This window comes from Taudactylus pleione, unplaced genomic scaffold (genome assembly GCF_031769625.1).
Source record: "Taudactylus pleione unplaced genomic scaffold, aTauple2 ptg000976l, whole genome shotgun sequence".
In the NCBI taxonomy this organism is placed as follows: domain Eukaryota; kingdom Metazoa; phylum Chordata; class Amphibia; order Anura; family Myobatrachidae; genus Taudactylus; species Taudactylus pleione.
This window is the reverse complement of record NW_028285377.1, coordinates 2174000-2200348: the sequence shown is the minus strand read 5'-3', so window position 1 is coordinate 2200348 and position 26349 is coordinate 2174000. Positions and strand designations below refer to the sequence as shown.

Here is a 26349-nt window from a genome sequence, read left to right as displayed (position 1 = left end):
GATGGTAATTTTATACAATATATTTAATAATTTGTGCCTTAGACAAAGTTTGTGTACATTGACCATCAAAAATCAAAGGTTTCATTATCTCAGTCATTCCAAAACAATTCCGTATTTCGGAATATTTGGATATGGGAGACCCAACCTGTATGTAACGTTCCCGCTAGGCTGTTTTAGCGGGGCGCGGCGCCCTGCCCTCCTTCTAGAGGGCAAAAAGCACCCTGCCCTCCAGGAAGAGGGCAAAAAGCGCCCTGCCCTAACAGCCTGCGGGAGCCGTTCTCGCCCACGGGACGCAATGTCCCGCGGGTGGACAAACATGCGGTGACCCGGTCACCGCCAAAGAATAGTAGACGGGCGCATGCGCCCAGCATCTATTCTCCCTTTCTGCAGCGCTTGGGGGCTGCCCGGCATGTCCGTAAGCGCCGGGCACGCCCCCAAGTATGACGAAAAGGGGACGCGTCTTATAGACACGCCCCCTTTTCATAACCACGCCCGCTTTTCAGGTGCGCACACAAGATTGCCCTCTCTAACTCCGGCTCCCTGCCTGCCGCCGGAGCTAGAGGGTACACTATGTATGTACACAGATATCTGTGTCCTCCTGAGTCTGTATATAGGAGACTGCGCTGTGTAATGTGATATGTGACACCTGTATATCTATGTGCTCCTGAGTCTGTATATAGGAGACTGCGCTGAGTAATGTGATATGTGACACCTGTATATCTGTGTGCTCCTGAGTCTGTATATGGGAGACTGCGCTGAGTAATGTGATATGTGACACCTGTATATCTGTGTGCTCCTGAGTCTGTATATAGGAGACTGCGCTGAGTAATGTGATATGTGACACCTGTATATCTGTGTGCTCCTGAGTCTGTATATAGGAGACTGCGCTGAGTAATGTGATATGTGACACCTGTATATCTGTGTGCTCCTGAGTCTGTATATAGGAGACTGCGCTGAGTAATGTGATGTGTGACACCTGTATATCTGTGTGCTCCTGAGTCTGTATATGGAGACTGCGCTGAGTAATGTGATATGTGACACCTGTATATCTGTGTACACCTGAGTCTCTATATGGGAGACTGCGCTGAGTAATGTGATATGTGACACCTGTATATCTGTGTACACCTGAGTCTGTATATGGGAGACTGCGCTGAGTAATGTGATATGTGACACCTGTATATCTGTGTGCTCCTGAGTCTGTATATAGGAGACTGCGCTGAGTAATGTGATAGGTGACACCTGTATATCTGTGTGCTCCTGAGTCTGTATATAGGAGACTGTGCTGAGTAATGTAACATGTGACACCTGTATATCTGTGTGCTCCTGAGTCTGTATATAGGAGACTGCGCTGAGTAATGTGATATGTGACACCTGTATATCTGTGTACACCTGAGTCTGTATATGGGAGACTGCGCTGAGTAATGTGATATGTGACACCTGTATATCTGTGTGCTCCTGAGTCTGTATATAGGAGACTGCGCTGAGTAATGTGATAGGTGACACCTGTATATCTGTGTGCTCCTGAGTCTGTATATAGGAGACTGCGCTGAGTAATGTGATATGTGACACCTGTATATCTGTGTGCTCCTGAGTCTGTATATAGGAGACTGCGCTGAGTAATGTGATATGTGACACCTAGTAAAAAAGATGCCCTGCGCTAGCAGTGTCTCACCGGACCCGAGAGGGGACTTTTATTGTGATTGCAGCAAAGATGTATAAGGACACATATATGATTTAGTAGTTCAACAGAATAATATAAAATCACGTAGAAACATGCGATAGCATACAATCCAAAAAAAAAAAATCACAATTGGTAATAGAATAAGACAAATCGCACCTTATATAATGGCATATTCTCATGTCCTCTTATGGTCTCAGATAAAGGAGAATTGAGGTGCAGCCTAGTAGTTGCCAGTATAAAACCTTATGTCAGCATAGACACAGATCCGGCATAGTTATACCCTAATTATACTAAGGAGAAATGACCGTGTACAAGCGTCATCATAGTAGGATGTATGATTAATGTAGGATCTGTTTGTAACAAGCCCAGTCTGCAAAACGATCACAAGTATGGTGATAACTGCACAAAATAAAGTCTGCTTATGGCAAAACACAAGGCAGTCTAACTCCACTAAGTAACTCCACCCCCCCCCAAGTAACTCCACACCCCCCCCCCTAAGTATCTCCACCCCCCCCCAAGTAACTCCACACCCCCCCCCCCCCCAAGTAACTCCACACCTCCCCCCCCCCCCGAGTAACTCCACACCTCCACCCCCCCCCCCCCGAGTAACTCCACACCTCCCCCCCCCCCCCAAGTAATTCCGACCCGCCACCCAAGTAACTCCTCACCCCCCCCCCCCCCCGAGTAACACCACACCTCCCCCCCCCAAGTAACTCCACACCCCCCCCCCCCCAGAGTAACTCCACATGTTGCCAGATGAGCTGGACCCCTGCACAGACAGCAGACGAGCAAAGGTTCCTGCTTGCGGCTAAGGACACATACTGTATGCTCCACCCAAAATATTGGCAAGGTCCAGCACCGCTAATACACGGACGCGGTTCCTTCTTCAAGAAGAACTTTTTCAAAGTGTATTTAAACTGATTGGTATGAGGTCTTATATACGGCATTTGGGTGATGTAACGCCAGCTCTCGGGAACTTTATTTTTTGCATTTGGATGTCGATGTATGTTCCTACATGATTTCATTATTGTTCAGTTGAACCATTAAATCATATATAGATTAAAACTAAGTCAGGTAATTTGTGAGAAAACACTCTGCCATTTTCTTAATACACATATTTAAATGCATAAATTTGACTGCGTCCATATGTAAGTTCCCTCTGTGACTGTCTGCATCAGCGGGGTCAGGATTAATGTCAGTGTCACATCATCGGAAAGCCCCCCATGGCCAAGGAGCCCCAACAGCGACTGTCCCCCAGCCTCACCCGGATATATATTCTGACCTAGTTCTTGTTTCTAACTCTTCACCATAACCAAAACCAGAGTAATAAGCACCAGGACTATGGCTGACTCTATAACCTCAGCCACAACAGAGGGGCTCTACGGGAAGACAATAAGGGGGGCACTGCGGGAAGACAATAAGGGGTGCACTGTGGGAAGACAATAAAGGGGAGCATGGATTAACAAACCATACTCACTCTGTATAGCTAGATAAAAATATATTTGAATGCTCCAAAATTGAAAGACTGCGAGCGTCCTTGGCTCCCCGGAGGAAGTTGCTGAGTGAGGTCCCATTCTGGCCAATCAGGTAACAGAGTTTGCTGAATTGTGTGGCCATATCCTGCAGAAGCTGCGCAGTACTGACCGAGCCCAGGTTCTCTGTAACAGGAGAACATAAATCAGACTAACATGAGATTATAAGAGAATAACACTTATTTTTTTTAAAATTCAAAAGAAACTTTAAAAACACAATTTCACCTGGAAATGCTGTTTTAGGGACACACAAAGGAATCTTTATGAAATATAATACCCCTTTCAGACCAGACCTCCGACACGGGATATTTCCGCAGCAACCCGGGTCCTGGCTTGGTGTGAAAAGGGTCAACCCGGATTGTGAGTCCCAGGATGTCGAGATCAGGGTTATACCCAGGACTAATCCGGCTTGGCTACAGCGCGATAGGTGCGACCTGGGTCATCTGACCTGGGTTATGCCCAAAATGAGCTGATTGGCACATGTGGAGCAGTCACTGCCCACTTCCCATGACCTCATCTTTGTGTACCACAATAAGCCCATTTCTTATGACATACGCCGTTTTGCAGGGCTGACACGGGTTTAGTATGAATGGGATCGGGCCCAGGACTTTGGTCTGACAGTAGTATAATTAACATTTATGGTGCATACACACGGTCAGATTTTTCCTTCAGATCTGAACGATAACGATTTAAAAATCGGTCAGTCGTTCATATCAGAAGGAAAATCTGACATATCTGACATGCCTGAACGATGAACGATGGACGATGAAGGATGCGCGTTCCCGTTTGTCAGATAACGATATCTGACATCTGATGTGTTTGCAGTCAGACTTGGACGATTCCATTCATTTCAATGCAGTCAAAAAACGTTCAATCGTTCATCTGACAAATCTGACCGTGTGTATGCTCCATTACAGTATGAAAACCTTATTAATGTAACTTAGTTATATTTCACTATATAATTAATATTTTCAATAAGTTACAGCTTACAACTGGTTCACCCAGATCAAATGGGCATTATACCTGGCAAATCAACTGCCATTAATCTCAGGCGCCTGTTTACCCATTTGCAAATGCCCCGAGACCATGACTCAACATCTGTCATTGTGTCTCTTGACGCGGCTAAGGCGTTTGACTCAGAGGAGTGGGAAAACTTGTGGGAGACACTGGAGGGATTTGGAATTGGTCCGGGATATATAAAATGGGTTAAATTACTGTACTCCGCTCCAGCAGTAAGAGTTGCAGTAAATGGATTTGTCTCCTCCCAGTTTCCCAGTGTTCCGGGGTACTAGGCAAGGCTGTCCCGTCACCTATTTTGTTCGCCCTTGCCATTGAACCATTGGCGTGCAAAATCAGAGCCTGCCGTCATATAATAGGACTGTGGGAACTAAAGCAGATAAGATTACGTTATACGCAGACGATATTTTATTGTTTATTTCAAAATATACAGTTTCCATACCACATATTTTAAGAACTATAGATACATTTGGTAGATACTCCGGTTTACGAATAAACTGGGACAAGTCCTACGTACTTCCATTTGCAGATTCCGGCCCAACTGATCCACTTTTACGATTCTCGCTACAATGGGTAAATTCTTCTAAATACCTTGGAATTTGGATCTCCAACGATCCCTCACGGTATCTGCCCCTTAATATCAACCCCCAGCTGGAGTTCATTAAAACTCAAATCTCTGTTTGGGGCAAATTACCACTCACTATGACAGGCCGGGTTAATATAGTTAAAATGGTTGTGCAACCCAAACTATTGTATGTTATACACCATTCCCCAATACATATTCCACAGCGAATATTTAGACAGATCGATGGCCTGCTTTCCTCTTTAATTTGGTCTAGTGGGAGAGTTCGAATCAAAACTGACACATTGACTAGACGTAGAGATTCAGGAGGACTGGCATTGCCCTCATTCAAATTATACTACTATGCCACGCAACTGGCACACCTATGGGAGTGGTTCCAAGTATTACAGTCAGATTCAATGCTATATTATGGCTGGGAGCGGCACGGGTTTGTCTCCAGTTCAACTACTCCTTAGCGATAGTTGAATAATTGTTAGAATCCCCGTTTAAAGTAAACAAGCTGTAATGATTTGGAGAATAGCCTCGCGGATTCTAAAAGTGGAGGCATTAGATCCAGATGCCCAGTTAGCTCACACAAGGGCGCTTACTGAGCTCTCTGAGTTACAAGTTGGGGAGGTATGGGGAAAATGGGGAGTGACATCTATAGGGCAATTATATCGAGGGGGATATCTGAAATCTTTTCAGCAAATTCAAGATGAGTTTAAAGCCCCTGGGGAACACTTTTATAGATTCCTTCAGCTCAGGCATGCACTTAGTGCTCAATTCAGAGGGGCTCCTCTGCATCTTCGAGACTCACTGCTTAAAATAACGATGAAGTCTATAGGTTCTCGCCGCCTGATTTCTATTTTATATAGTAAATTATTAGATGGGCACCGCGACTCAGACCTAGCGCACATTAAACAAAAATGGGTAAATGATATTGGTGCACTCTTGGACGAGGCATGGCATGTAACCCTGGCCAGTCTACGCAGTGCCACAGTATCTGCTCGATTTCAACAGATACAGTTGTGTATACTTCATAGAGTATATACGACACTTACTAGGTTACACGCAATTGGGGGTAGGGCAAACACACAATGTCCCAAATGTAACTCATCAGAGGGAAACTTTTGGCACCTTATATGGCAATGTCCAAAGATAAACACTTTTTGGCAAGAAGTATGTCGCATTATATCAGATACGGGTATACCAAGAGATGTCCTCACTCCAATATCATGTGTTCTAGCGAACATTGAAGATGATTCTATTGGTAAATACCCTAAAACATTTGTAAACAATATGTGCATGCTCGCTAAAGTGTGCATAGCGAGGGAATGGATGGCACCTTGCAGCCCAAGTATTAACGCATGGCTATCACCGGTAAACAAAGTCATTTCACACGAAAAGTATGTATACAGGAAATCAGAAAAAAAATACCTTAAAATTTGGTCTAACGATTCAAGCCGTTAGACCAGTGTTGGCTAACCTTGACACTCCAGCTGTTATGGAACTACATAACCCAGCATGCACTGCTACAGTTTTGCTATTAGGGCATGCTAAAACTGTGGCAGGGCATGCTGGGATATATAGTTCCACAACAGCTGGAGTGTCAAGGTTAGCCAACACTGGTCTAACGGCTTGAATCGTCATATGCCCGCCATGCCAATTAATAGTCTGTTGGTGATTGCTTATTGAGCCCTGCTGGTACGTGTCAAATGTTTGAAATAATAAGTTCTATGTATGACACCTAAGATAAGATTTAGCACGATATCTATATTTATTTGAGATTTAGTTGACTGAAGTTAACTGTAAATGACCATGTTTGACCCAATTCAGAAATTGTTTTTTTTTCTATATATTTTGAGTTGATGATTTAAAATATAATGTATAAGAGACCACGTCTATGTCCTCTTTGAAAAGGTATACATAAATTGTGAACCAACAAATGATATTACATTGTTTTATAACAATTCAGCACTGGTATTTTCATTTTATGTTTGTAACTGTTTAGAAAAATCAATAAAAATGTATTTAATTAAATGAAAAAAAATAAGTTACAGCTTTTATTTTTTACCTAGAACAACTAAAAACACAAAAATAAAGAAATTTAATTAATAATAATTAATAATAAATGAAAAAAAACATTAAAATTCACTTCTCCTATTTAATGAGCAGATAATTATAGCAATCTTTCTCCATGTTTTTGCAGGGCAGCATATTACCAGTCTGTATTATATACTGTAACCGATACATAATATCTCCATCACAAGCTTATGGGAAAAGGTCTCACAATTATACGGTATCTACCTAATATAGATGAACTTCTGATATTGATAGTTTCCCAAGAGTTCAATCAGTGTTCATCGTATGCCAACAATTCCTGCTTTTAAGTTCTGGCAGAATATGTTACAAATGACACTTACCGAGCCCTAAGAGAGGTCGCAGGATTTGAGACTTGACATCACTCAGGCGGCAATAAAAGCTCCTCTCAGTGGCCGTCAGCTCATGGAGGTTCCCAATATATCCCATCAGGTTTTGGTCTACAAGTGCCCAGCAGCGGCCAGCTCCAGCAGAGATATTACAAATGTAGCCCAGCTTCAGATACAAGGAAAGGGATTTGGGTTAAGCAATTCATAATATATACAAGTTGTTTTTTTTTTTTGAACACTGTAGAAACACTCTAAGGAGTAGATGTAATGGTCTGTGCGCAATGCAGGATAGGAGAGCTCCCGGCCAGTCTGCCAGCTGTCCTAAAGGCGTAATAATTTAAAAAGGCAAAACCACATCGGGCAGACTCACCGGAGACCAGTCAGTGCCCGCATCACTGAGGTCATTACATTTATCCCTCAATGTTACACAATTAAAAAGTTTAGACAACCCATATAGTATAAAAATAACCTGTTACCACAATTACTTATGATTTAAACCGCTGCTCTTCCATAATTATAGTAAAAGTAAATAATATGAAAGTATGTAGATTAGTGCAATCGTGCCCCGTCAGTCACCCTCAGACTGTGGTTGTTTAGTATCCTTGCACACGGCTTTGTGCCACCATTCGCTGGCCACATTACATGCAATCATGCCTTGTCAGTCACGAGGGGGGCAGCAAACCCTGACCCCTCCAGCAAGCCCGCCCAATTAGTACCCGCTCTGCCTTCCTGTGTGCCACTGCAGACACCCTCTACACAAACGTGCTCAGTGCATTTCTAGTGCCCGAGTATCAGTTGTATTTTCATAGATGCTCCGGCTGCAGAACTAAACTCTCCAGTACACATTGCTTCCTCTGATGTTTCAACGTCTGTGTTCGGTCTCTTCTACAGCAGAATAACCATACCCGCATCTCCAATGGCGGTGTGCCCAAGCAGAGTCTCATACCAGCTAAGTACTCTGTTGTTTTCACGGTGTTAACCAACTACACTGCACCGCACTGAGCAAAGTCCATATACTCCAAATGTAATGCCGGGTGAAGTCCAGTGAGGGGTCTTCAACTCCGTGCCAAAGTATTTGGTTGTGCCAATTTAACCTCTTTGCATTTATGATCTATATGCATGTGTGTATTCTGATACACTTGCTGGCTGGTTTTGAACTCCAGGGTTATTGCAATATACTCTGCATCTCATTACACACTACACGCTGTGCCCACAGTGCCAACACATCCTCCTTCTCACTACAACAAGAGATATGGTAAGAACTTACCTTTGTTATCTCTGTTTCTACGAAGTCCATAGGGTCCACAGGGTTGACCTTGGGGTATAGGTGGGGGACCAAATCCGGGCACCACGCAGTTAAAGCTTTTAGCTCCCAGGATGCACTTGGGTCCACTCTCCCTATAACCCGGCCCCCCAGCCAGAGGCACCTCAGTTTGTAAGTAGCCAAAGGCCGGAGGAGGAGAGAAAAAGAGAGAGAAAACTGGAACACTCAAGAACCTTACTCACAGAAAAGGAGACGGGAAACCGGTAACCAGTAACACAGCCCATATGAAGCCAGGTGCGTCAGGGTGGGCGCCCTGTGGACCCGATGGACTTCGTAGAAACAGAGATAACAAAGGTAAGTTCTTACCATATCTCTTGTTTTCTACTTCAGGGTCCATAGGGGGTCCACAGGGTTGACCTTGGGGATGTCCCAAAACAGTTCAACCAAGGGTGGGGACGCTCCTGTGCTGAGAGGAGAATCAGTCGCCAAAAAGGAAGCATCCTGAGAGGCAAAGGAAACCAATGCCTAGAACCTTAAAAAGGTGTGGACAGAAGACCACGTGGTCACCTAGTAAGGCAAAACAGCCGAGGCGCCACAGCGAGCCGCCCACGAGGGTTACCTGGCCCGAGAAAAAACAAGCCTCAACGACAGAAATGCCCACCCATGGGTAGGCCCCTGAGGAAGACATACGAGGCCATCCAGCCAACATTGCATTATAGGCCGGCCATCCGTTCCTGTGAAAACCAGAAACCGCAGACCACCGATAAGGAGTCCGATTTCCATAAGGAACTTGAACGGAACACATAAGGCCAAAGAGGCCAGACCACAGTCAATGAGACCACACCAGCCGAGAGGACTGGGGACTGAATGGCCGTACCACAAGTTCCAGAATAATATGGAACCTAAAAACCACTCTAAGAAGAAACACAGGGCGAGAGCAACTCACACCCTGACATGATGCCCTACAGAAGAAGGAGCCACATGAGAACGCTCCCAATTCAGACACTCTCCTGGTTGATTTAAACACCCTGAGAGAGAGAGAGCTGAAACAATAGACCATGTAATGGCTATCACAACCCGCGGTTCCATTAACTTTCCCCGGAGTTAACGAAGAACCACTACTAACTCCCAAGGAGTCCCTAGGGAGGACAAATGGAGGCATAATCCAGAAAACACTCCAAAGGATGAACTGGATACCACAGTGGAGCAATTCCATATCTTAATCATACTGACAGTGTAGAGATCTGCACTGTCAGGAAGGCCAGGCCGAGGGTGAAACCCAAGCCAGCCGGAAGGAATGCCAGAATATCTGGAAATCCTGGACACCGAAGGATCGTATCGACCGGTACGATATCATAAGAATTATGTATGCCACAGTCCGTGGCAGATCCCAGCAAAGTCTGGCCTATCTGCTCTAAACATCTCAATGAAGACAGAGCTAGGACCACAGTAGGGGCGCAGTCAAAGACAAATGATCCAGGTCCAGGGAAAAACAAGGACCCCGAGACAACAGGTCCAGATAGTGAAGCAGTAGGAACGTAGCATCGATGAGGAGACTCCTAAAATCTTAGAACCAGTGATGTCTGGGACGAACTGGAGCCCCCAGAAGGAAAGCCCCTCCGTCTCAAATGAAACTTCCGAAGACCTCGAGGAAGAAGGGAGACCGGAGGACACAGGTACACAAAGTGGAAGGACCACTTCACTGACAAAGAGTCACTGAAGGTAGCTTCAGTACTCCTAGGGCTGGACTGTAACACCGGTAATGTGTGATAGAGTCAGAAGGCCATGAGGATCAATCACCTCAGGGAGGCCCCCTCTGCTCACTAGGAGTTGAAACCTCTCTTGGAGAAGAGACTAGTCCCCGGGATGCACGTCGTGACGGCTGAGGAAGCCCGCTTCCCAATGGAGAGCTTCGGGAATGAACACTGCAGAGTTGGCCAGGAGAAGACCCTTGGAACATGTCAGAATGTATGACATTCCTGTCATTGCCACCCAACTACCAGTGTTGCCTAGATGGAAGCCACTGTTGTGACACTGTCGGACTGAACCTATTCAGGTTTACCGTGACATATGGGTTAGGCCAGAGTGAAGGCCCAAGACAGCCTAAAGTACCAACAAGTTAAGTGGCAGGGTGGAAGCGACAGACGTCCAACTGCCTCGAAACGAATGCGGACCAGACACTGTCTGTAGCAAAGAATACCCTGGACGAGATGGCCATAGCCACCCGGACAGAGACCGACTCGCCTCCGGAGAAAGCATCAGCGTTCGAACAGCGATCCGATGGAAAAAACTCGATCCATCTGGAGAGGAGTCAATTATGGCAAGGCCTGGAATGGAACTGAGCACATTCCACCCTACCAAAAGGTAGACACTCTGGTAGACCGCGCATCACAAAGAGTAATGACATATGTCGACTGCGTAGACATCCGCACACTCCAAGTTGAAGAGTGGAGATCTTGTATTACGCCAGAAAAATTTGCAGATTCTGAGAATCCAGCAGTGCTCCAAGATGAAGAAAACCCTGTGAGGGATGCAGGGAGGACTTTTTCTCCGTTGACTAATTATCTGTGCCGAGAAGAAGCCACGGTTATCCTGACCTGGCGGTAAAGTACCTTGGTGACCCCGCTAAAAGCAGGAGGCCGTCCAGAGAAAGAAGCATTCGGATACACTGAACAGGTGAACTGTCAGAAAATCCATACAGCTGGTACACCCCGGTGGAGTTTAGGACAGTCCCAAAAGGCAGAGCCCGAAATGTACAAGTGTTGCTGTAGCACAGCAAACCTGAACCCATGCTGATGAGAGGGCGCTGTATGTACCCGTAGGTACGTATCCTGAACACTCAGATATACCATAAAATCCCCAGGTTCCAAATGTCGGATGATGGAGCATGGAGGATTCCACCTGAGTCCAGGTACCCTTGGAATCTGATTCAGGGATTTGAGACAGAGTATAAGCAAATGAGGACCAGTCGGTCACTGCCCCAGAAAGAAAGTAGAACAACCAGTCCCTCGCTGAGATAGTGAGGCTGGCCGAAATAGCTCTGCTTACCGCAAAGACTGTATAGCTTTCTGGGATTGTAAGGCCCGGATTGGGTCTGAAGAAGGGCCCGTGTAACAATGCCTGTGAGGAGGCTGCCTGAGCAATGAGAGGCCGTTGAGAATCAGTACCTCACTCTGGAATCCCCCAGATGTAGACCTGTCCCGTCAGGTCGAAGGTTTATCCTCAGGCGTAGAAGCAGGGTCGTCCGGAAGTCCAGGACTGCTTGGTACTGGATATGGTGGCCCCCGTGGAGGCTGACAGCCTAGGAAAAAAACAGGCCTTTAGGCAGACCCTGAGAACAAAAAGACTTAACAGAGTTCGTCCGAATGTAGTGGGAGTAGCTAAAGACGGTATCTCTCCATTAGTGATACTGCCAATGATGCAACAATCTTGTCAAGGTCAGGACCAAACAAGATCTTCCCCATGGAAGGAGTCTGCATCTCTGCTTTCCCAAAACGCAGCCGTAGGGTATTGTGGCGGATACAGTCGCAGCCGAAACCCTGAAAGTTAGAAGACCGGCATACAATGTAGGTAATCCCACATATGACCACTGCATATTTTATGTGAGCGGCAAAAGATATTTGAACCCCAGACGTGTTGGAGGGGAAAAACGTTACAAAAGCATCACCATGCGATGGCCATGGTAGGACGGGCAACAGGCCCTGAAAACGAGTACATTGATTTCAGGCAAAGTTACCACCTATGGATCCGTAAAATCCGCCAAGGCCGGGATGGGAGGCGTATTAATGCCTGTAACCCGACGAACAACATACAAATCCACCCCAGGAGGAGATTTCCATTACTTGTGAGGACCCTCAGGGAATGGGAAACAGGAGGCCTTTGTGACGCCTCACATCCGGCGACAGCCAGACTCCCGCCATGAGATCCACCCGCTGGGCAGAAACGGGAAATGTATGATACAGGTGCAGGATCGACATTCTCTATATCCAGAATGAACCTGGCTACCAGCCCCCAAAGCAGGGATAATAATACTTGAAATCGGCTCCCCCCATGTGAGGGGGAAAGAGCCGAATAAACCATCCAGTTCACGGTAGAGCCACTGGGAAGTAATCACAGGGCGTATATCACGCCATTTAGTATTTCGCAGAAAACGACATCCACCAGGGTGGCCGTTGTGGTAATCCCTGCAAGGGGAACGACAGACCGATGTGGTATCGGAGGTAATTCATGTACTGTGAAAAACCCCGGCAGGGAGCGATAGTCTGCGACACGGGTAAATTTCAAGAAATTGCGAGATACCCCGAGTTGAAAAGGGCAGTATAGTGAAGTAACTCCAAGCGAGTGACGACAATGGGGCACGCCCCGGCGATCATCAAAGGAGAGGATCCTGAGAAATAAACCGCCCTTTAAGGGGGTCGTGCAAGGGGCCCGGCACCAGATGGCGCCGCATACATAAACCTTTCTGAGTTAAAATCCTCCGCACTACTACCTGCAGGCCATGACTTGCAGGATAGCAATAATGGGTGCAGTATCGCGTGCAATCTCCTGGTCAGATATATTTGACTATATTGACGGAAATATTAAGCAGCGCCATACCGGTCCTGACCGACGCTAAGATTAGCTGCAGGGACCCACTATCAACGTATGCAACTCACAGTTCCATCTAAAATATGGCAACGTGCAGCATGCAACGGTATGTGACAAACCTCACAAATATTAACAAGTATATATATGTGAGGTCTCAGAACCACCCCAGGTACACCTGTATTAGGGCAGATAAAGAAAAGGGATAGACATACACTGACAGGTGAGAGAAAAAGCAGACAGTCAGCACTAGCATAAATCACATACAATGCAGAAAAATATATATACATACATGAGCATGACATATAATATACTGCACAATGCTGCTACATTCAACTGCCCAGATTCAGTGTCTGGGAAGGCTATAGCGCTGTGTACACTCACCCACAATGGCCAGGTACGCAGGGGTACTGGGCTCACTGTCATCCTAGGAGTTCTGCAGCACCACCGAGAGATAATGGCCGCTGGAGACCTCAGAAGAAGCGCGGCCCGCGGAGGAAGCAGCTCAGCAACGCCAGACTGTAGTATTGAAAGGCGCGCTGAGCTGAGGAGCCGCTAGACAGGGAAGGCTTCCTCCCCTGGCTAGCAAATTAACCCCCCGGGATGCCGGCTCCCGCTGCCGCTATAATCCCTGGTGGGCTAGTGGACATGCGGGGTATGCCTCCATGGAGGGGGAGCCTGCCGCTAGCGCCTCCAGTCTATCCCCAGAGACCGGAGGCATAAGGCTGCAAGTACACGCGGGTCAGCGCAAGCGGTGACCACGCGACTTACCTGTCCCCGTCGATCCGGCAGCTGCCCAGGGAATCCTCCAGAGCCCGGCTAGTACAGACACTAGGTTACCGCTGCGATCCCCAGAGCTCTACTGGCGTCGCAGCGCCGGCGGGGTGTAGGAGCGGCAGCTTAGACGTCCATTGGACAGTCTGATGCTGCCGCTCTGAACAGTAGTAAAAAATAAGAAAATAAAACTCTTTAAAATAGATTTTAAGCTTAGGGGCTGCTAAGCAGCGCCCCTGCGCCAAGGGTGACCCGACTCCGGCCGGGCACCAACTTAAACTGAGGCGCCTCTGACTGGGGGGCGGGGTTATAGGGAGAGTGGACCCAAGTGCATTCTGGGAGCTAAAAGCTTTAACTGCGGAGTACCCGGATTTGGTTCCCAACCTATACCCCAAGGTCAACCCTGTGGACCCCTTATGGACCCTGAAGTAGAAACACGGTTCTCACATTACCATCACATCCTCCTTCTCACTACGCACTGTTCTCACATTACCATCACATCCTCCTTCTCACTACACACTGTTCTCACATTACCATCACATCCTCCTTCTCACTGCTCACTACACACTGTTCTCACATTACCATCACATCCTCCTGCTCACTGCACACTACACACTGTTCTCACATTACCATCACATCCTTCTCCTCACTGCACACTACACACTGTTCTCACATTACCATCACATCCTCCTCCTCACTGCTCACTACACACTGTTCTCACATTACCATCACATCCTCCTCCTCACTGCTCACTACACACTGTTCTCACATTACCATCACATCCTTCTCCTCACTGCACACTACACACTGTTCTCACATTACCATCACATCCTCCTCCTCACTGCTCACTACACACTGTTCTCACATTACCATCACATCCTCCTTCTCACTACACACTGTTCTCACATTACCATCACATCCTCCTCCTCACTGCTCACTACACACTGTTCTCACATTACCATCACATCCTCCTCCTCACTGCTCACTACACACTGTTCTCACATTACCATCACATCCTCCTTCTCACTACACACTACACACTGTTCTCACATTACTATCACATCCTCCTTCTCACTACACACTGTTCTCACATTACCATCACATCCTCCTCACTACACACTGTTCTCACATTACCATCACATCCTCCTTCTCACTACACACTGTTCTCACATTACCATCACATCCTCCTTCTCACTACACACTGTTCTCACATTACCATCACATCCTCCTTCTCACTACACACTGTTCTCACATTACCATCACATCCTCCTTCTCACTACACACTGTTCTCACATTACCATCACATCCTCCTTCTCACTACACTGTTCTCACATTACCATCACATCCTCCTTCTCACTACACACTGTTCTCACATTACCATCACATCCTCCTTCTCACTACACACTGTTCTCACATTACCATCACATCCTCCTCCTCTGTACACACTGATCTCACATTACCATCACATCCTCCTTCTCACTACACACTGTTCTCACATTACCATCACATCCTCCTTCTTACTGCACACTACACACTGTTCTCACATTACCATCACATCCTCCTTCTCACTACACACTGTTCTCACATTACCATCACATCCTCCTTCTCACTACACACTACACACTGTTCTCACATTACCATCACATCCTCCTTCTCACTACACACTGTTCTCACATTACCATCACATCCTCCTTCTCACTACACACTGTTCTCACATTACCATCACATCCTCCTTCTCACTACACACTGTTCTCACATTACCATCACATCCTCCTTCTCACTACACTGTTCTCACATTACCATCACATCCTCCTTCTCACTACACACTGTTCTCACATTACCATCACATCCTCCTTCTCACTACACACTGTTCTCACATTACCATCACATCCTCCTCCTCTGTACACACTGATCTCACATTACCATCACATCCTCCTTCTCACTACACACTGTTCTCACATTACCATCACATCCTCCTTCTTACTGCACACTACACACTGTTCTCACATTACCATCACATCCTCCTTCTCACTACACACTGTTCTCACATTACCATCACTTCCCCCTTCTCACTACACATTACACACTGTTCTCACATTACCATCACATCCTCCTTCTCACTACACATTACACACTGTTCTCACATTACCATCACATCCTCCTTCTCACTACACATTACACACTGTTCTCACATTACCATCACATCCTCCTTCTCACTGCTCACTACACACTGTTCTCACATTACCATCACATCCTCCATCTCACTACACACTACACACTGATCTCACATTACCATCACATCCTCCTTCTCACTACACACTGTTCTCATCATATCCTCCTTCTCATTACACACTGTTCTCACATTACCATCACATCCTCCTTCTCACTACACACTGTTCTCATCATATCCTCCTTCTCACTACACACTGTTCTCACATTACCATCACATCCTCCTTCTCACTACACACTGTTCTCACATTACCATCACATCCTCCTTCTCACTGCACACTACACACTGTTCTCACATTACCATCACATCCTCCTTCTCACTGCTCACTACACACTGTTCTCACATTACCATCACATCCTCCTTCTCACTGCTCACTACACACTGTTCTAACATTACCATCACATCCTCCTCCTCACTGCACACTACACACTGTTCTCACATTACCATCACATCCTCCTCCTCACTGCACACTGTTCTCACATTACCATCACATCCTCCTTCTCACTACAGACTGTTCTCACATTACCATCACATCCTCCTTCTCACTACACACTGTTCTCACATTACCATCACATCCTCCTTCTCACTACACACTACACACTGTTCTCACATTACCATCACATCCTCCTTCTCACTACACACTGTTCTCACATTACCATCACATCCTCCTCCTCTCTACACGCTGTTCTCACATTACCATCACATCCTCCTCCTCTGTACACACTGATCTCACATTACCATCACATCCTCCTTCTCACTACACACTGTTCTCACATTACCATCACATCCTCCGTCTCACTACACACTGTTCTCACATTACCATCACATCCTCCTTCTCACATTACCATCACATCCTCCTTCTCACTGCACACTACAGTGTTCTCACATTACCATCACATCCTCCATCTCACTACACACTGTTCTCACATTACCATCACATCCTCCTTCTCACTACACATTACACACTGTTCTCACATTACCATCACATCCTCCTCCTCTCTACACGCTGTTCTCACATTACCATCACATCCTCCTTCTCACTGCACACTACACACTGTTCTCACATTACCATCACATCCTCCTTCTCACTACACACTGTTCTCACATTACCATCACATCCTCCTTCTCACTACACGCTGTTCTCACAATACCATCACATCCTCCTTCTCACTACACACTGTTCTCACATTACCATCACATCCTCCTTCTCACTACACACTGATCTCACATTACCATCACATCCTCCTTCTCACATTACCATCACATCCTCCTTCTCACTGCACACTACAGTGTTCTCACATTACCATCACATCCTCCTTCTCACTACACACTGTTCTCACATTACCATCACATCCTCCTCCTCTCCACACGCTGTTCTCACATTACCATCACATCCTCCTCCTCTCTACACGCTGTTCTCACATTACCATCACATCCTCCTTCTCACTACACACTGTTCTCACATTACCATCACATCCTCCTTCTCACTGCACACTACACACTGTTCTCACATTACCATCACATCCTCATTCTCACTACACACTGTTCTCACATTACCATCACATCCTCCTTCTCACTACACGCTGTTCTCACATTACCATCACATCCTCCTTCTCACTACACACTGATCTCACATTACCATCACATCCTCCTTCTCACATTACCATCACATCCTCCTTCTCACTGCACACTACAGTGTTCTCACATTACCATCACATCCTCCTTCTCACTACACACTGTTCTCACATTACCATCACATCCTCCTTCTCACTACACACTGTTCTCACATTACCATCACATCCTCCTCCTCTCCACACGCTGTTCTCACATTACCATCACATCCTCCTTCTCATTACACACTGTTCTCACATTACCATCACATCCTCCTCCTCTCTACACACTGATCTCACATTACCATCACATCCTCCTTCTCATTACACACTGTTCTCACATTACCATCACATCCTCCTCCTCTCTACACGCTGTTCTCACATTACCATCACATCCTCCTTCTCACTACACACTGTTCTCACATTACCATCACATCCTCCTTCTCACTGCTCACTACACACTGTTCTCACATTACCATCACATCCTCCTTCTCACTACACACTGTTCTCACATTACCATCACATCCTCCTCCTCACTACACACTGTTCTCACATTACCATCACATCCTCCTGCTCACTGCACACTACACACTGTTCTCACATTACCATCACATCCTCTTTCTCACTACACACTTTTCTCACATTACCATCACATCCTCCTTCTCACTGCACACTACACACTGTTCTCACATTACCATCACATCCTCCTTCTCACTACACATTACACACTGTTCTCACATTACCATCACATCCTCCTTCTCACTACACATTACACACTGTTCTCACATTACCATCACATCCTCCTTCTCACTACACACTGTTCTAACATTACCATCACATCCTCCTTCTCACTGCACACTACAGACTGTTCTCACATTGCCATCACATCCTCCTTCTCACTACACACTGTTCTCACATTACCATCACATCCTCCTTCTCACTGCACACTACACACTGTTCTCACATTACCATCACATCCTCCTTCTCACTACACACTGTTCTCACATTACCATCACATCCTCCTTCTCACTACACACTGTTCTCACATTACCATCACATCCTCCTTCTCACTGCACACTACACACTGTTCTCACATTACCATCACATCCTCCTTCTCACTACACACTGTTCTCACATTACCATCACATCCTCCTTCTCACTACACACTGTTCTCACATAACCATCACATCCTCCTTCTCACTGCTCACTACACACTGTTCTCACATTACCATCACATCCTCCTTCTCACTGCACACTATACACTGTTCTCACATTACCATCACATCCTCCTTTTCACTGCTCACTACACACTGTTCTCACATTACCATCACATCCTCCTTCTCACTACACACTGTTCTCACATTACCATCTCATCCTCCTCCTCACTACACACTGTTCTCACATTACCATCACATCCTCCTTCTCACAACACACTGTTCTCACATTACCATCACATCCTCCTCACTGCACACTGTTCTCACATTACAATCACATCCTCCTTCTCACAACACACTGTTCTCACATTACCATCACATCCTCCTCCTCACTACACACTGTTCTCACATTACCATCACATCCTCCTTCTCACTACACACTGTTCTCACATTACCATCACATCCTCCTCACTGCACACTGTTCTCACATTACCATCACATCCTCCTTCTCACTACACACTGATCTCACATTACCATCACATCCTCCTTCTCACTGCACACTACACACTGTTCTCACATTACCATCACATCCTCCTTCTCACTGCACACTACAGTGTTCTCACATTACCATCACATCCTCCTTCTCACTACACACTACACACTGTTCTCACATTACCATCACATCCTCCTTCTCACTACACACTGTTCTCACATTACCATCACATCCTCCTCCTCACTGCACACTGTTCTCACATTACCATCACATCCTCCTTCTCACTACACACTGTTCTCACATTACCATCACATCCTCCTCCTCACTGCTCACTACACACTGTTCTCACATTACCATCACATCCTCCTCCTCACTGCTCACTACACACTGTTCTCACATTACCATCACATCCTCCTTCTCACTACACACTACACACTGTTCTCACATTACTATCACATCCTCCTTCTCACTACACACTGTTCTCACATTACCATCACATCCTCCTTCTCACTACACACTGTTCTCACATTACCATCACATCCTCCTTCTCACTACACACTGTTCTCACATTACCATCACATCCTCCTTCTCACTACACATTACACACTGTTCTCACATTACCATCACATCCTCCTTCTCACTACACACTGTTCTCACAGTACCATCACATCCTCCTTCTCACTACACACTGTTCTCACATTACCATCACATCCTCCTTCTCACTACACACTGTTCTCACATTACCATCACATCCTCCTTCTCACTACACACTGTTCTCACATTACCATCACATCCTCCTTCTCACTACACACTGTTCTCACATTACCATCACATCCTCCTTCTCACTACACACTGTTCTCACATTACCATCACATCCTCCTTCTCACTACACACTGTTCTCACATTACCATCACATCCTCCTTCTCACTGCACACTGTTCTCACATTACTATCACATCCTCCTTCTCACTGCACACTACACACTGTTCTCACATTACCATCACATCCTCCTTCTCACTACACACTGTTCTCACATTACCATCACATCCTCCTTCTCACTACACACTGTTCTCACATTACCATCACATCCTCCTTCTTACTGCACACTACACACTGTTCTCACATTACCATCACATCCTCCTTCTCACTACACACTGTTCTCACATTACCATCACTTCCCCCTTCTCACTACACATTACACACTGTTCTCACATTACCATCACATCCTCCTTCTCACTACACATTACACACTGTTCTCACATTACCATCACATCCTCCTTCTCACTACACATTACACACTGTTCTCACATTACCATCACATCCTCCTTCTCACTGCTCACTACACACTGTTCTCACATTACCATCACATCCTCCATCTCACTACACACTACACACTGATCTCACATTACCATCACATCCTCCTTCTCACTACACACTGTTCTCATCATATCCTCCTTCTCATTACACACTGTTCTCACATTACCATCACATCCTCCTTCTCACTACACACTGTTCTCATCATATCCTCCTTCTCACTACACACTGTTCTCACATTACCATCACATCCTCCTTCTCACTACACACTGTTCTCACATTACCATCACATCCTCCTTCTCACTGCACACTACACACTGTTCACACATTACCATCACATCCTCCTTCTCACTGCTCACTACACACTGTTCTCACATTACCATCACATCCTCCTTCTCACTGCTCACTACACACTGTTCTAACATTACCATCACATCCTCCTCCTCACTGCACACTACACACTGTTCTCACATTACCATCACATCCTCCTCCTCACTGCACACTGTTCTCACATTACCATCACATCCTCCTTCTCACTACAGACTGTTCTCACATTACCATCACATCCTCCTTCTCACTACACACTGTTCTCACATTACCATCACATCCTCCTTCTCACTACACACTACACACTGTTCTCACATTACCATCACATCCTCCTTCTCACTACACACTGTTCTCACATTACCATCACCTCCTCCTCTCTACACGCTGTTCTCACATTACCATCACATCCTCCTCCTCTGTACACACTGATCTCACATTACCATCACATCCTCCTTCTCACTACACACTGTTCTCACATTACCATCACATCCTCCGTCTCACTACACACTGTTCTCACATTACCATCACATCCTCCTTCTCACTACACACTGATCTCACATTACCATCACATCCTCCTTCTCACATTACCATCACATCCTCCTTCTCACTGCACACTACAGTGTTCTCACATTACCATCACATCCTCCATCTCACTACACACTGTTCTCACATTACCATCACATCCTCCTTCTCACTACACATTACACACTGTTCTCACATTACCATCACATCCTCCTCCTCTCTACACGCTGTTCTCACATTACCATCACATCCTCCTTCTCACTGCACACTACACACTGTTCTCACATTACCATCACATCCTCCTTCTCACTACACACTGTTCTCACATTACCATCACATCCTCCTTCTCACTACACGCTGTTCTCACAATACCATCACATCCTCCTTCTCACTACACACTGTTCTCACATTACCATCACATCCTCCTTCTCACTACACACTGATCTCACATTACCATCACATCCTCCTTCTCACATTACCATCACATCCTCCTTCTCACTGCACACTACAGTGTTCTCACATTACCATCACATCCTCCTTCTCACTACACACTGTTCTCACATTACCATCACATCCTCCTCCTCTCCACACGCTGTTCTCACATTACCATCACATCCTCCTCCTCTCTACACGCTGTTCTCACATTACCATCACATCCTCCTTCTCACTACACACTGTTCTCACATTACCATCACATCCTCCTTCTCACTGCACACTACACACTGTTCTCACATTACCATCACATCCTCATTCTCACTACACACTGTTCTCACATTACCATCACATCCTCCTTCTCACTACACGCTGTTCTCACATTACCATCACATCCTCCTTCTCACTACACACTGTTCTCACATTACCATCACATCCTCCTTCTCACTACACACTGATCTCACATTACCATCACATGCTCCTTCTCACATTACCATCACATCCTCCTTCTCACTGCACACTACAGTGTTCTCACATTACCATCACATCCTCCTTCTCACTACACACTGTTCTCACATTACCATCACATCCTCCTTCTCACTACACACTGTTCTCACATTACCATCACATCCTCCTTCTCACTACACACTGTTCTCACATTACCATCACATCCTCCTTCTCACTACACACTGTTCTCACATTACCATCACATCCTCCTCCTCTCCACACGCTGTTCTCACATTACCATCACATCCTCCTCCTCTCTACACACTGATCTCACATTACCATCACATCCTCCTTCTCATTACACACTGTTCTCACATTACCATCACATCCTCCTCCTCTCTACACGCTGTTCTCACATTACCATCACATCCTCCTTCTCACTACACACTGTTCTCACATTACCATCACATCCTCCTTCTCACTGCTCACTACACACTGTTCTCACATTACCATCACATCCTCCTTCTCACTACACACTGTTCTCACATTACCATCACATCCTCCTCCTCACTACACACTGTTCTCACATTACCATCACATCCTCCTGCTCACTGCACACTACACACTGTTCTCACATTACCATCACATCCTCTTTCTCACTACACACTTTTCTCACATTACCATCACATCCTCCTTCTCACTGCACACTACACACTGTTCTCACATTACCATCACATCCTCCTTCTCACTACACATTACACACTGTTCTCACATTACCATCACATCCTCCTTCTCACTACACACTGTTCTAACATTACCATCACATCCTCCTTCTCACTGCACACTACAGACTGTTCTCACATTGCCATCACATCCTCCTTCTCACTACACACTGTTCTCACATTACCATCACATCCTCCTTCTCACTGCACACTACACACTGTTCTCACATTACCATCACATCCTCCTTCTCACTACACACTGTTCTCACATTACCATCACATCCTCCTTCTCACTACACACTGTTCTCACATTACCATCACATCCTCCTTCTCACTGCACACTACACACTGTTCTCACATTACCATCACATCCTCCTTCTCACTACACACTGTTCTCACATTACCATCACATCCTCCTTCTCACTACACACTGTTCTCACATTACCATCTCATCCTCCTCCTCACTACACACTGTTCTCACATTACCATCACATCCTCCTCACAACACACTGTTCTCACATTACCATCACATCCTCCTCACTGCACACTGTTCTCACATTACAATCACATCCTCCTTCTCACAACACACTGTTCTCACATTACCATCACATCCTCCTCCTCACTACACACTGTTCTCACATTACCATCACATCCTCCTTCTCACTACACACTGTTCTCACATTACCATCACATCCTCCTTCTCACTACACACTACACACTGTTCTCACATTACCATCACATCCTCCTTCTCACTACACACTGTTCTCACATTACCATCACCTCCTCCTCTCTACACGCTGTTCTCACATTACCATCACATCCTCCTCCTCTGTACACACTGATCTCACATTACCATCACATCCTCCTTCTCACTACACACTGTTCTCACATTACCATCACATCCTCCGTCTCACTACACACTGTTCTCACATTACCATCACATCCTCCTTCTCACTACACACTGATCTCACATTACCATCACATCCTCCTTCTCACATTACCATCACATCCTCCTTCTCACTGCACACTACAGTGTTCTCACATTACCATCACATCCTCCATCTCACTACACACTGTTCTCACATTACCATCACATCCTCCTTCTCACTACACATTACACACTGTTCTCACATTACCATCACATCCTCCTCCTCTCTACACGCTGTTCTCACATTACCATCACATCCTCCTTCTCACTGCACACTACACACTGTTCTCACATTACCATCACATCCTCCTTCTCACTACACACTGTTCTCACATTACCATCACATCCTCCTTCTCACTACACGCTGTTCTCACAATACCATCACATCCTCCTTCTCACTACACACTGTTCTCACATTACCATCACATCCTCCTTCTCACTACACACTGATCTCACATTACCATCACATCCTCCTTCTCACATTACCATCACATCCTCCTTCTCACTGCACACTACAGTGTTCTCACATTACCATCACATCCTCCTTCTCACTACACACTGTTCTCACATTACCATCACATCCTCCTCCTCTCCACACGCTGTTCTCACATTACCATCACATCCTCCTCCTCTCTACACGCTGTTCTCACATTACCATCACATCCTCCTTCTCACTACACACTGTTCTCACATTACCATCACATCCTCCTTCTCACTGCACACTACACACTGTTCTCACATTACCATCACATCCTCATTCTCACTACACACTGTTCTCACATTACCATCACATCCTCCTTCTCACTACACGCTGTTCTCACATTACCATCACATCCTCCTTCTCACTACACACTGTTCTCACATTACCATCACATCCTCCTTCTCACTACACACTGATCTCACATTACCATCACATGCTCCTTCTCACATTACCATCACATCCTCCTTCTCACTGCACACTACAGTGTTCTCACATTACCATCACATCCTCCTTCTCACTACACACTGTTCTCACATTACCATCACATCCTCCTTCTCACTACACACTGTTCTCACATTACCATCACATCCTCCTTCTCACTACACACTGTTCTCACATTACCATCACATCCTCCTTCTCACTACACACTGTTCTCACATTACCATCACATCCTCCTCCTCTCCACACGCTGTTCTCACATTACCATCACATCCTCCTCCTCTCTACACACTGATCTCACATTACCATCACATCCTCCTTCTCATTACACACTGTTCTCACATTACCATCACATCCTCCTCCTCTCTACACGCTGTTCTCACATTACCATCACATCCTCCTTCTCACTACACACTGTTCTCACATTACCATCACATCCTCCTTCTCACTGCTCACTACACACTGTTCTCACATTACCATCACATCCTCCTTCTCACTACACACTGTTCTCACATTACCATCACATCCTCCTCCTCACTACACACTGTTCTCACATTACCATCACATCCTCCTGCTCACTGCACACTACACACTGTTCTCACATTACCATCACATCCTCTTTCTCACTACACACTTTTCTCACATTACCATCACATCCTCCTTCTCACTGCACACTACACACTGTTCTCACATTACCATCACATCCTCCTTCTCACTACACATTACACACTGTTCTCACATTACCATCACATCCTCCTTCTCACTACACACTGTTCTAACATTACCATCACATCCTCCTTCTCACTGCACACTACAGACTGTTCTCACATTGCCATCACATCCTCCTTCTCACTACACACTGTTCTCACATTACCATCACATCCTCCTTCTCACTGCACACTACACACTGTTCTCACATTACCATCACATCCTCCTTCTCACTACACACTGTTCTCACATTACCATCACATCCTCCTTCTCACTACACACTGTTCTCACATTACCATCACATCCTCCTTCTCACTGCACACTACACACTGTTCTCACATTACCATCACATCCTCCTTCTCACTACACACTGTTCTCACATTACCATCACATCCTCCTTCTCACTACACACTGTTCTCACATTACCATCTCATCCTCCTCCTCACTACACACTGTTCTCACATTACCATCACATCCTCCTCACAACACACTGTTCTCACATTACCATCACATCCTCCTCACTGCACACTGTTCTCACATTACAATCACATCCTCCTTCTCACAACACACTGTTCTCACATTACCATCACATCCTCCTCCTCACTACACACTGTTCTCACATTACCATCACATCCTCCTTCTCACTACACACTGTTCTCACATTACCATCACATCCTCCTCACTGCACACTGTTCTCACAT

General features: G+C 45.9%; 1 protein-coding gene across 4 annotated transcripts in view; it reads right to left on the bottom strand.

Moving 5' to 3' along the window:
* ALS2 (alsin Rho guanine nucleotide exchange factor ALS2) overlaps nt 1-26349 on the bottom strand; it is a 212120-nt gene that overhangs the window by 118744 nt on the left and 67027 nt on the right. For all 4 annotated transcript variants that reach the window (XM_088460710.1, XM_088460709.1, XM_088460712.1 and 1 more), the window contains 2 exons: nt 7216-7387; nt 3159-3339 (listed from right to left, as the gene is read on the bottom strand). In XM_088460710.1, the coding sequence (XP_088316836.1) occupies nt 3159-3339; nt 7216-7387 (353 nt within the window). The remainder of the gene's footprint in view (nt 1-3158; nt 3340-7215; nt 7388-26349) is intronic.